We start from the raw sequence: 12,630 nt of genomic DNA, 5'->3' as shown, positions 1-12,630 counted from the left end.
GTGAAAACAATTTGGTCATGTGGTCACATGGGAGATTGGTGCTGGTATCTTGGGGATGGTGTAGTTTGTTTTTTAAATGTCTGTTAGACTCTAGGTTACAAACTTCACAGATTACAATGATCTATTTATTGATTAGTGCAGGATGCATATTACCTAATGAGGGACTTAGGAATTACACCTTTCCCCCATTTCGTTGCCCTGGAAATGGAATATGCCATGTGGCTTTGTTTACTTGGTCTCTAAAATCATTCCACATGGTCACTGTGCCATCAGTAAATTGACACTCCTACCATTTTCTGGGACATGACCATGAAGTAACCCTAGGCCATCTATGCTGTGCTGCAGTTTCTAAGTGCCAGCCTTTCTGGGACTGCTCCAGAAATGTAAGGAAAGCTGTCAGTAGCCACAGGGAACTGCAACTGGCTTGGGAAGTGCAGAAGCACCTGACACCTTTAAGAAAGCACTAGGTAGAGAAAGGTCACTTGTCCCAGTAGCGTGTCCTCTTTAACGTGATATCAATGCCACTGGAGTTCTTCAGTCCCTAAAGCCAGATTTTCAGGTGGTGTAAATCCATTACCGACAAGAAGCTATACTGATTTATGCCAGCTGAGAATCTGGCCCCTTCTCTTCTTCCCCACAGTTCTTGTTAGCTGTCTCTGAACACCCTTGGGAACGTCCTCTGTGTATTCAGAGCTCGTTGAAGAAATAGTTCTGTTTCACCCCTGCTTACTCTTCATTTCTGAATGTTCTGTCTGCCTCCCCCAGAGGGGTGGTTTCCCTTCCTCCTGGGTGTATGTCCCTCCTCCTTTCAGCCTTTTCACTGCCATTTCAATAGTCATCCCCATGCTAATTTCCCCCTCCATACCAGGAAACCTGACCTCCCCACCATCTTAGGCTACCCTCTATCTTCTCTCCTCCTCTGTAACCACCAAAGCTATAAACTGGCCATCAACAAGTTTAGGCTTGAAATTAGACAAATTTTCTAATTTAAAATTAGAAATTCTACCCGTCAGAGGGGTGAAGTTCTGGAACAGCCTTCTGAGGGGAGCAACAGCGGCAAAAAACCTAACTGGCTTCAAGACTCAGCTTGATACGTTTATGGAGGGGATGGTATGATGGGACTGCCTACAATGGCATGTGGTCCATCAGTGACTGACAGTAGCAAAAATCCCCAACAACCAGAGATGGGACACTAGATGGGGAGGGCTCTGAGTCAGGGCCGGCTTTAGGAAGTGCGGGGCCCAATTCGAACATTTTCGGCGGGGACCCGGCAGGGATGACAAAAAAAAAAAACCCTTTCATTTCTTCCATGTATTATTTACTTTCCATAACTATATAAATAATAAAATTATATATTATGTACATTGCGTCATATATGCTGTTGATCGGTTATTAATGAGCTCTGTTTCACATGTGTGGGTCCCTGCCACTCTCTGGGGGTGTGCTAGGATGACCAGATGTCCTGATGTTATAGGGACAGTCCCAATTTTTGGGTCTTTTTCTTATATAGGATCCTATTACCCCCCACCCCCGTCCCAATTTTTCATACTTGCTGTCTGGTCACCCTATTGTGCACATGTGTGGGTCCCAGCTGCTCCCTGCCCCCCTCATTGAAGCAGGTGTGCAGAGTTACTGCCCTGGGAACTGCAGGGCACCACTGGACATGGGGCTGGCTGGAGGCAGGGCAGGGGCTGACTGGAGGTAGGGTCTGGCTGCAGGCAGGGCAAGGGGTGGGGGGCTGGCTGGAGACAGGGGTGTGTGGGGCGGGCTGGCTTCAAGCAGGGCCGCAGTGGGGTGCGGCATGGGTTGGCAGGGCTGGAGACAGAGGAGTGCGGGACTGGCTGGCTTCAGGCAGCGGTGTGCGGCAGTGGTTCACTGGAGACAGGGCAGGGGGTGCGGCAGGGCTGGCTGCAGGCAGGGAAGGGAGTGCAGGGCTGGTGTGGGCAGGGGTTGTGTGGGGCTGGCTGGCTTTGGGCAGGGCTGCAGGGGGGTGCGGCAGGGGTTGTCTGGAGACAGGGCAGAGGGTGCGGCAGGGGTTGGCTGTGGGCAGGGGGTGCGGGGCTGGCTGTGGGCAGGGGGCACAGGGCTGGCTGCAGGCAGGGCAGGGGGGGCGGGGCTGGTGCGGGCAGGACAGGGGGTGCAGGGCTGGTGCAGGCAGGGGGGGCGGGGCTGGAGGCGGGCAGGGGGTGCAGGGCTGGCTGGAGACAGGGGCTGGCTGCGGGCAGGGCAGGGGGTGTGGGGCTGGTGCGGGCAGGGGGTGCAGCAGAGGCAGCTGGAGCCCCAGCCCTTTAAATAGCCCCCAAGCCCCCCGCTATCCCAGGGCTCTGGGGGGCTATTTAAAGGGCCCGGGGCTCCCCTGCTTCTACCGCCCCAGCCCTTTAAATAGCCGCCAGAGCCCAGGGGAAGCGGCGGGGCTCTGGCGGCTATTTAAAGGGCCGGGGCAGTAGAGGCAGCGGGAGCCCCAGACTTTTTAAATAGCCCCCAGAGCCCCGCAGCCCTACCCCAGGGCTCCAGCAGTGGGGTTCTGGTGGGAATTTAAAGGGCCTGGGCCCTTTAAATTGCCCCTTGGGGAAGCTGGGCCATCCCGGTACAGTGCACTGCTCTTGCCGGTACGCCGTACCAGGACTTGGGCATGGGGCCCTCTTAGGCGCGGGGCCCGATTCAGGGGAATTGGTTGAATTGGCCTAAAGCCGGTCCTGCTCTGAGTTACTAGAGAATTCTTTCCCAGGTATCTGCCTGGTGAGTCTTGCCCACATGCTCAGGGTCTGATTGCCATTTTGGGGGTGGGGAAGGAATTTTCACCCAGGTCAGATTGGCAGAGACCCTGGGGGTTTTCGCCTTCCTCTGCAGCATGGGGCACAGGTCACTTGCAGGTTTAAACTAGTGTAAATGGTGAATCCTCTGTAACTTAAAGTCTTTAAACCATGATTTGAGGACTTCAGTAACTCAGCCAGAGGTTAGGGCTCTATTTCAGGAGTGCAATGTACAGGAGGTCAGACTAGATGATCCCTTCTGATCTTAAAGTCTATGATTCTAAAGCCCAATAACTATCTGCCATAACCTTATCCCTCATCTCCAATTCCCCACCAGCATATTAGCGGGTCACTGTCCTGTAGTACCTGCTGTGTGCTGTGAATACCTATGAAGAAGCCTTTGCTGACAGTCTCTGCAATACAACATGAATCATTTCTCTTTGCTTCTCTAGTTCTTCTTAGCATTTCATAGAGCTCCTCTCTTCCTTCTTAGCAGGTTGTTTTATAATAATGTCCACAGACAGTTTGGGGGATCGAGGGACTGTCAAAACCTACTACAAAGGTTTCAAAGAAACAGGGACTAGTACTGGCTGAGCCAGCATATATCAGTGCTGTAAAGGAAAATGGAGCAGTCTCACAAAGGGAAAAGAAATGATGAGCTTGATCTGTGTAGCAGCATCTGCTTCTCTCCCTTTAAGGGAAAATGATGCGTGGGATCAAAGCGCTGCTCAGCAGAGATGTGCGGGGAGGGACATCGTGGCGTACGATTCTATGTGGCTGCAGTCTTCTTTGTAGGATATTATTGCAGGGTCTTTTTGGATGAACATCTTGTCATTGTTTAGTGCTCGTTTCTAGAGTAGCCTTAAGTTCCATGTCAAACTGGGCTCCGAAGTGTAAATAAAGATCTGGACCTACCTCTCAGCTCCTGAATACACGGTATGTCACTCGTCTTAGACCCCCACAAATCTAAATCGTCCATTAGTATAAATTACTGCCATTGGCAATGCTGAATCAGGAAAGGGAGACAGGAGTATCCCTCTTAGAGAAATGAAGCTACCTTGTTTCCTAGTCTGTTCTTTGTCATGTCCCTCACCAAGAGTTTCTGCATTACTCTTTACAAGGTGCTGTCACGCACATGGGTACATGAAGGCTGAGAGCTATGGTGGCATAGGGGAAAGGAAACTGGCAAATTTGACCCTCAAAAGGGAAAAAAGAGAGTGTTGGTCTTTAGAGACATAGTGGGTAGAGGAGGGGGACTGGCAGTCTATTCTATTCCAGTTCCATTTGATGGATGGGATAACAGGCCCAGAAAGACTGACATTGGCTGCAGGTGTAGCAAGGTGAGATCAACTAGATCCACAGGGTCTCCTTTACCTCCTTGTTGCTAATGTGGGGTCTGTCTGCCCCATCACACTGACTCCTCTCACAGGGGTGTTGAAGCTCCAGTTAACAAATGTTCGTTAAGAGCAATGGGGAAGGGCAGTGAAAAAATTGCAGCTATAAGTTAATACAGTTGCAATGAGCTTCAACCTCTAAAAAGCATAAAACCTCTACAAACTTCTAAATAGCTCTTTATAGCAATACCATTGTATTATTTATTATGTTTATTACACAATGCCCCCATTGTGCTAGGTGCTGTATAAACATAAGAGCAGTAGAAAGTCCCTGCCCTGAAGAGCTTACAATCTAAAATAGACAAGACAGACAAAGGGTAGCAGAAAAGGGTATCCAAAGTGAGCAGAGTGATGGTGTGCAGAGTGATGTCATGGGGGTGCCAACATTTTGTTGTTGTTGTTGTTGTTTTTATTAGCACCAGTGAGAGGCTCCAGTTATTTGCCCTTTCTTAAACTGTCTTTTTCCCCCAGGAACCTTGGCTGGAAATGTGCTGGTGAATCTGTCCTGATGCAGACTTTCCTTCTATTTCATCTAAGGGGGTAGAGTCAGACTAGCACGTTAAGATGCAGGAGCCAGTTTCTGGAGACACGAACATGGCCTCTCCCTCATTGAAAACATCAGTGGTGAACCCTGCTGCCAACCCCCGACGCATGCGACGGATCATTGCTGAGGATCCTGAGTGGTCCCTGGCCATTGTTCCACACCTCAGTGAGCTCTGCCTCCAGCACATCGTCAGCAACTTTGAAAGTAAGCCATGGTCCCTTCCCCACAGCAGTCCTGCGGACCGCATTGTTCTACCTTGGGTTGTGGAGCAGGCTCACACTGGGTTCTCTGTCCTGCTGAGTGTCAAAGAAAGGGAAAGAGAGTGGACACAGGAAAAAATCTCTCCTGCTGCTCAATTGCTAGATGTGTCTATGTAACTCCATTGCAGTGGTTTCCATTGAGTTACATGGGGGATGAATTTGGCCCACTGGGACTACTACACAGAGTGAGAAGCTGCTCTGAACTCAGCCCATCCTATCTGTTGGGGTGCTCCTCAATTTCCCTCCATGCCCAGCTTGGACTCACTATATCAGCTTTTACCCTGACCACTGAAGTCAGATTTCTCTGCTCTTCGTCATCTCGCACATTACAGTACCCTCCAGGGGCCCAGTCAGGATGGGTCCCAGTCTGCTGGGTGCTGTACAGACAGAGGTAGAACTATTCCTTGCCCCAGTTGAAGAATACAAGTAATGTCTGACGGGTGTGGGAGTGGGATATAAACTTACGATTTCACTAACATTTCCACAGCTGTCAGCTGTGATGTGACAACCCAAGAATGGTGACATCCTCAGGTAGAGCGTGTGCATCTGGACCAGATGAACTGCTAAGAAATAGCAAGGCTGCTAGTCTAGCACGCTGCCAGGTCAGGGTTCAGAGTTTGGGTCCCAAGCTGCCTGGGTCTGGGAGCCCAGTGAGACTGGGGAGGAAAAGGAGCAACTTCCTTCGATCCTCAGTGATGCTCTCTGCCCGATTCAGAAAAGTGGCATTGAAGGCCTCAGAAAGGGTTTGTCTAAGAGAGGGTCACTGCAGTGTGAGGATGTTAGTGTGTGGGAGGAAATGGAGGGAATACTGAAAGAAGTCTCCAAGCAAAGCCACAGCACTCTTCTTCTGTAGATATCTTTAGTAGAGAGACAGCCAAGAAGAGAGAGAAAGTAGGAACACAGCTTTGCTTCTCAGAATAAGATTTTCCATGTGCAGACAGGTCTCTCTGTTTCTCATCTCTATGATTCCATCATGGGGTGATAATTAATACAAATCAGGTATATAGTCCTGTAAGTGTATATAGCACTCTGCAGAAATTCCCTGCCCCAAAGAGCTTCCAGTGTCAGCGAGACAAGCTGAGAGATAGGACAGAGGTTCAGGGCAGAGGGGTGAAGAGAGATTACTGGAGGAGAAGGGAACATTTTTCTGAATAAGGTAGGTTTGAAGGAGGAGATAGAGAGGGCTTGGTGGGCAAAAAGTGGGTAACTCTTTTAGCAGAATATATAAAGGTGCAAAGACAAGATAAGTTTTATAAAGAACATTTAAAGAGCCCAGACCCAAAATGTTCTCCTTTAAAAGGTTATAATCCTCTGGGGAAGTTCTCCAAACAACGAGCCAAATTCTGCTGTCACGTATACTGGTGTAAATCCAGAGCAACTCCATTCACATTAGTGATGTTATTCTGGATTTACGTTGGTGTACTAGAGCAGAATTTTCCATTAAATATCTACTTAGACAACAAGAAGTCCACCACTTAGAAATAAAAATACAAAATTACTAGCCACAGTTTATGTAGGCCCGACAATATTTTTGTGGTGTGGTACTATGGGAGCAGCAGAAGGGAGCATACGTTAACAGATGCTATTCCCAAACAGCATATAAAATCAATGATTGCCAAATGGTAAAAACCTTCTGTCAATAGGTCTGGGTTAGAATATTACTCACCATGATATTTCTAGGGGGATTGGATTAGTGAACATACCCCCCCTCAGATTCAGAATGCTTTTGGGGAGTAACCTCTCCTCTTCTTTATTCCCTACAGAGAATCCTGTTGTGGACCGTCTCCTGCCAGAGCACCAAAGGAAGGTGCTGGACAGGATTTCCACAGGCCTGCCCCTCACAGTGACCGCCAACCTGATCAGCGACGAAGGCTACTGGAAGAGGTGCTGTACTGAGCGCTGGGCAGTGTGTGATGTCTCCCGCTATGGGGGCAGCTGGAAACGGATGTTCTTTGAACGCCACCTGGAGAGCATCCTGAAGTACTTCATCCCTAACACAACCGACCCCAATCAAGTCCTGGAGGTCATCCCACTCTGCAAGGAGTATGTGAGGAAGCTGGAAATCGATCAGTTCCTCCCACCGGTGAAGCTGGATCAGAACAAGGAAGAGGATGACATGTCCGATTCTGGGAGTGATGTTGGGGTCGATGAATTCTGCATGCATCACTATGACCTAGGAGTGCTCACTGCTGCCCTCTCTCACCTTGAAGAGCTGCATCTGATGTATGGTGTGAAAGACTGTGGCATGAACTTCGAGTGGAGCCTCTTTGACTTCACCTATCAGGACTGTTGCTCTCTGGCCAATGCTTTCAAGAAGTGCCACGCCTTGAAAGTAACTTGCCCAAACTGATTTTTTAACATTTATATTTGAAAGGATAAGCTAAAACAGGGACAGAATACCCTTGCAAAGAGCCAAGAGACCAGTTTTACCTGCTGCTCACCATTAGTCCTCCCAGTCCAGTGGGTGGCTTTCAAATGTTTGACTCAAATAATTTGACTGTCTTAGGCAAACTTTCTAATTTGGTGCCTAAATATATTCACAGGATGCAATTCACTGTAATATGTAGGGGCCACAGCCAAATCACAAAAACCGGTCGAGTATTTGAAATGCATTTGATGCCACACAATGGGCAACATTAAGAGCTAGTATAAGCAGGTCTGTTGCTGTTGAAATTGATAGGGCTGCCTGCACCAGGCTTGAATTTGGCCAAGTGAGTGGAAAGTCAAGATGTGAAGCCAGGCTGCCTACTAGCTAAGGGCAGGGCCTTTCCCCTTTGCAGTGCCTGTCTAACTTCATGTTTGAAATGAGACTAACTTGGTGGCGTGTAATTGAATATCCTGCTAGGTGCTGTTTGTTATCATGTGTTGTGTGAGGTTCAGTAAAGCCTGCATCTTATTAACGTGAGTAACCCCTTCCCCCCATATAAAATGTGTTCTCTGTAGATCAGGACAGAAGGAGCAGTTGCACCTCCCTGCATAATCCTGGATGGGGATAAGCAAAGGGAGCCAGTTCTCTGTTAGGCCAGTCTCTTAACTTTTACGAGCAGATACATGCAATATGTTACTTAACAAAGAAAATGTGACAGGATGTCACACAGCGGCACAGACACCCCAAAACACTGTGGGGTGCTGTTAGAACTCCCAGCACAGAGGATGCTTCTCTCTGGACAATAGCATAACCCTCAGCTCCACGGTTATTCCACTATAGAGATTCTACCCCCCAAAATCATAGACATGTACGGCTGGGAGGAACCTCAAGAGGTCAAGTCCAGTCCCCTGTGCTGAGGCAGGACCAGGTAAACTTAAGCCATCCCTGACAGGTGTTTGTCCAACCCATTCTGAAAAACCTCCAATGACAGGGGTTCCACCGCCTCCCTGGGAACCCTATTCTAGAGTTTAACTAATTCCGGAGTTTAACTAATTGACACATCACAATTCAGAGAAAAGGCAGAATAATCTGATCCCTCCCTCTCTGGATGGATTGACAGGTTCTGCAACTGCCTTCCACCATTAGGTGAAATGAGCTCTTCTGTGGCCACATAGATCCCATTGTGGGGCCCTTTTGTGACAGCAAGGTTCCCTAGTGGGGGCAAACATGTCATTTCTTGTGCACCTGAAGACGGTATGTTGTTATATTTCAGCTAGAGGTCAAACAGTGGCTGTTAAATTTGAAGTTAAGGTGGATTTGGCATTGCTCTCTATGGAGGCTAGGTCCCCAATTCCCTTTGACTTTCAATTGAACTTGTGCACCTAACTCATTTAGGCTTTTTGAAAATCCCTTCCAAAATGATGGTAGTTGCTGTGTCAACAAGCATAACCATATTTTTCTCCCACAGGTCTTCAAGCTGTGCCGGAGCAAAGTGGATGACGAAAAGACACGGGTGCTGATACGGAATTTGTTAGATCACCCATGCTTGGTGGAGCTGGACTTGTCCCATAATCTGATCAGGGACCGGGGAGCACGAGCCATTGGCAAGCTGATCAACCGTAGCAAGCTAGAAATTCTCAACCTGTGTAATAACCGGATCCGGGCCCCAGGAGCCCAGGCTATTGCTCATGCCCTAGGCAAGAATTCTACGCTGATCTCTCTGAACCTGCGCATCAACTGCATTGAGGATGAGGGCGGCCAGGCAGTAGGCCATGCCCTGCTGACTAATGCCACCTTGACATCTATCCATCTGGGAGGCAACGAGTTGTCAGAGCCGACAGCTACGCTGTTCTCCCAGGTCCTTGCTCAGAACACAGCTCTGACTAGCATCAACCTTGCATGCAACCACATAGGGCTGGTAAGCAGCTTCCCTGCCTAAAAGAGAAATTGCTTCAGTCTGCTGCCATTACAGCGGCTAGTGCAGTCCAACTTAAGCATCTGTCTGGATCAGTGTTTTCTCAAACTAGGGCCATCGCTTGTTCAGGGAAAGCCCCTTGAGGGCCGGGCCGGTTTGTTTACCTGCCGCGTCCGCAGGTTCGGCCAATTGCGGCTCCCACTGGCCGCTCCAGGCCACTGGGGGCTGCAGGAAGCGGCGCGGGCCGAGGGACGTGCTGGCTGCCCTTCCCGCAGCCCCCATTGGCCTGAAGCGGTGAACCACAGCCAGTGGGAGCTACAATTGGCCGAACCTGCGGACGCGGCAGGTAAACAAACCGGCCCGGCCCGCCAGGGGCTTTCCCTGAACAAGCGGCGGCCCTAGTTTGAGAACCACTGGTCTGGATGATTTTACATAAAGCAGATGCAGAGCTTCTTTGGTCTCTGAACTGCTACCCCTCACCAAAGAGCCAACTTTATTTCCATCTCACACACTGCCAAGGTGATCTTGCTTTGAGTATTATACATTATTGGCAGCAGAGAAGCTGAGGTTACAGCAAATATCGCTAAAAAAAGGAATCCCCCATTGTTTCACACTCCCTGCACTCTTTATATATATAATGAGGCCCTCAAGTTGAACCTGTATTTTGTGAATTTGGCCTTTAGGAAATTGAGAGGTTTGTTCCCAAGTTAAAGAGAGGCCCAGGAAATTCAGGGAATATTTCTGAGACTGTCATGGCTTCGTCATGGTATGAAGGCATCACCCTCATAATCTCCTGCTGGTATCAATATTCAGATCAGCATTGTTAGAAAACTGGCTCACTTGCTGAATTTACATAAGTCTCAGCTCTGCTACTGAGTCACCACATGGCTTTGGCCAAAGTTTTCACATCTGTATGCCTAATATTCAGCTCCTAAATCCAAGTGGCCTGATTTTCAAAACTGGTGGGCATTCACAAATCCCATCGACGTCACTGCTGGTGCTCAGCTTCTCTGAAAATCAGGTCACTTCTATTTAGTTGGCTACATGTGGATAAAGAATCCTAAATCTAGGCAGCCATGTTTGAAAATGACCCCTAAGCTCTATGCCTCAGTTTCCCCATTGGTAAAATGGAAATAGTAATACCTACTGTACCTGTCTGCCCACATCATGAAGTAGCTGATAGAATTTATTAGCCAATGTTTTTAAAGAGCTTTGAAGATGGCAAGCATTTTATTAGTTCTAATTTTATTAGCCTCTAAATGGCAAAGAGCTAGAATGGAATAATACAAGGAGAAAAGGGTGTTCTAAAGGGTTGAGGTTTATCTTTGGAAATAATAACCCTAATGCTTAGCACCTTCCATCCAAGGATCTCAAAGCACTTTGCAGATGTTCATTAGTGAAACCCCAAAACACCCTGAGAAGTTGGTCAGTATTATTGTCTCCATTTTACAGATGAGGAAACAGAGGCACAGGGAGAGAAAGTGACTTGCCTGAGGTGCCAGTGTTCAGTGGTAGAGCTGGAAATAGAACCTAGGAGTCTTAACTCCCAGCCCCCTGCTGTAACCATTAGATACACTTCCCTCCCAACACGGGACTCCAAGCGAGGAGTTGTGACTCCCAGGCCCCTGGTCGAACCGCTAGAGAGACACCAAACTCAGGCCTTGGTCGTGTGCCTGCATTCCCGTTGATTTCAAAGGTAGACTCCTTCCCTTCCTTTCCCACTTCCTGGCCTCTCTCAGGAAGGTCAAAGGCAGTGGGGGGCTGGGGGCAGGAGGAGTGGTCACAGAAGGTAGGAGCAGCATGTTATTTGGTATCTGATAGATATTGATTGACAATATCTAGGATTCAACACCTCCAGAAAACCTCTGTTGGTCCAATCCCTGGAGTGTGTTGACAGGTGAGGGAGGTAATGGTACTAAGGTGAGCTGCCTCCCAAAGCTCCAGAATTCCTGAGATCTCTGCCAAATTTTCTGTCACAGCTTGAATTTCCTCAGTGGATTGAACTTCAGTTGTGTGGGAGGCTCTGCCTCGCCACAGATGTCCCCATTTCTGAAAAGGAGGCTATCGGAATGGACCTCTCTTGACATTTGCTGGAGTAGGAATGGTATACCTAATTGTGCTGGCGTTGACATTAACTAGCAGTGAGCTGATGAATGGGTGACCAGATATACCGGCATGGCTCTGTCAGGTTATCATCTCAGTCTTAACCAGCCATGAGCCTGAGAATTGCTGACATGATACCCAAAGGGAGCCATTAGTGTGAGCACTGCATAAGGTTACACTCCTTTTCTGTTTTCCTGCCAGTAACGTTTCAGTCGGGAGATTCCTGCTGAGGAATAAGATACCCCATGTTTTGCTTATTGTCACATACTCCTACTTAGGACATGTGAGATGGAAATGCACATGCTCCTTTCTCCTCTACTCCACTTGCAGGCAGTAGGTGAGTGCTGGTGAAAGGCACTCTGGGGATTGGGGGACATGGAGCAGCAAGCCCACTCTGGTCTGTACTTCACACCCATCTCCTTTCTGATTCCAGGATGGTGGGAAGCAGCTGCTGGAAGGAATGTCGGATAACAAGACCGTGACTGAATTTGACCTGCGACTGGCAGAGGTGGGGCAAGAGAGCGAGTACCTCATTAACCAAGCCCTGAAGGCTAACCAGGAAATTGCCCGTCTGAAAACCTTGTACCAGCCAAACTCCTTGGAAGAGAAATCCCCAGATCTGGATTAGCCTATCCTATGCCCTTATTTCCCGCTGTAGCCTTTGAAATGAAATGTCTCTCCTCATTGGGCAGCTGTGGGCATATGACATTAATTCCTGATTGGGGGAGGGGTAAGAAAATGTAACAGACAGCCTGTTGTCAGCGACTAGGGCCTACCTGGCAGTTGGACCCCAAAGGAGATTTCTCACTGGCTCCTTCACATGTTGTGGTCAAGGGTTTGCCATTTCTCCAACTCCCCAGCCTGAGCTAGGTTCCCATCGGCTTCAGACTGGCCAAAGCCCACCCTGCCATTCTGGAAACTACACGTGCTCCCTCCATTCAGTAGATTTTTCTCAACTTATCTGCTCTACTCATTGTCTAGGACACCTGGTGGGGCTGGTAGCATGAGTGCCTCTGATAGCCAGCTCTTGGAGTAGCCTTTGCCCAGAAATTATGTAGCTCATTGTTACTATGGGACAGAATGCCATGAATGGAGACCCAAAGCTAGTGCCAAAGTTGGGTCTCCCATGTGGTTCTGCCACAAGGTGGTTTCATGCTGTCATTGGCAACTGGGAGCAAAGGATGGTAAATAACACCAGCACCCAGCCTTTGGGAGCAGCACACAAGACTTATGAGATTGTCATCATAAAGTGGGGGCACAGTTGCCAGGGAAGAGCAAATAATAATATGGGAG

At 48.7% G+C, this 12,630-nt stretch overlaps 1 protein-coding gene across 1 annotated transcript; it reads left to right on the top strand.

Annotated features, from left to right (window-relative positions):
• The first annotated feature begins 4,711 nt into the window (after positions 1–4,711).
• On the top strand, positions 4,712–11,965 carry TCTE1 (t-complex-associated-testis-expressed 1). The gene is made up of 4 exons (XM_065402080.1): positions 4,712–4,895; positions 6,715–7,283; positions 8,788–9,237; positions 11,771–11,965. Exons 1-4 carry the CDS (start codon positions 4,712–4,714, stop codon positions 11,963–11,965), a joined length of 1,398 nt encoding a protein of 465 aa, XP_065258152.1.
• The last annotated feature ends 665 nt before the right edge of the window (positions 11,966–12,630 follow it).

This window comes from Emys orbicularis, chromosome 3, assembly GCF_028017835.1.
Source record: "Emys orbicularis isolate rEmyOrb1 chromosome 3, rEmyOrb1.hap1, whole genome shotgun sequence".
In the NCBI taxonomy this organism is placed as follows: domain Eukaryota; kingdom Metazoa; phylum Chordata; order Testudines; family Emydidae; genus Emys; species Emys orbicularis.
The sequence above is the reverse complement of the archived record's forward strand: the minus strand, read 5'-3'. Positions and strand labels throughout refer to the sequence as shown.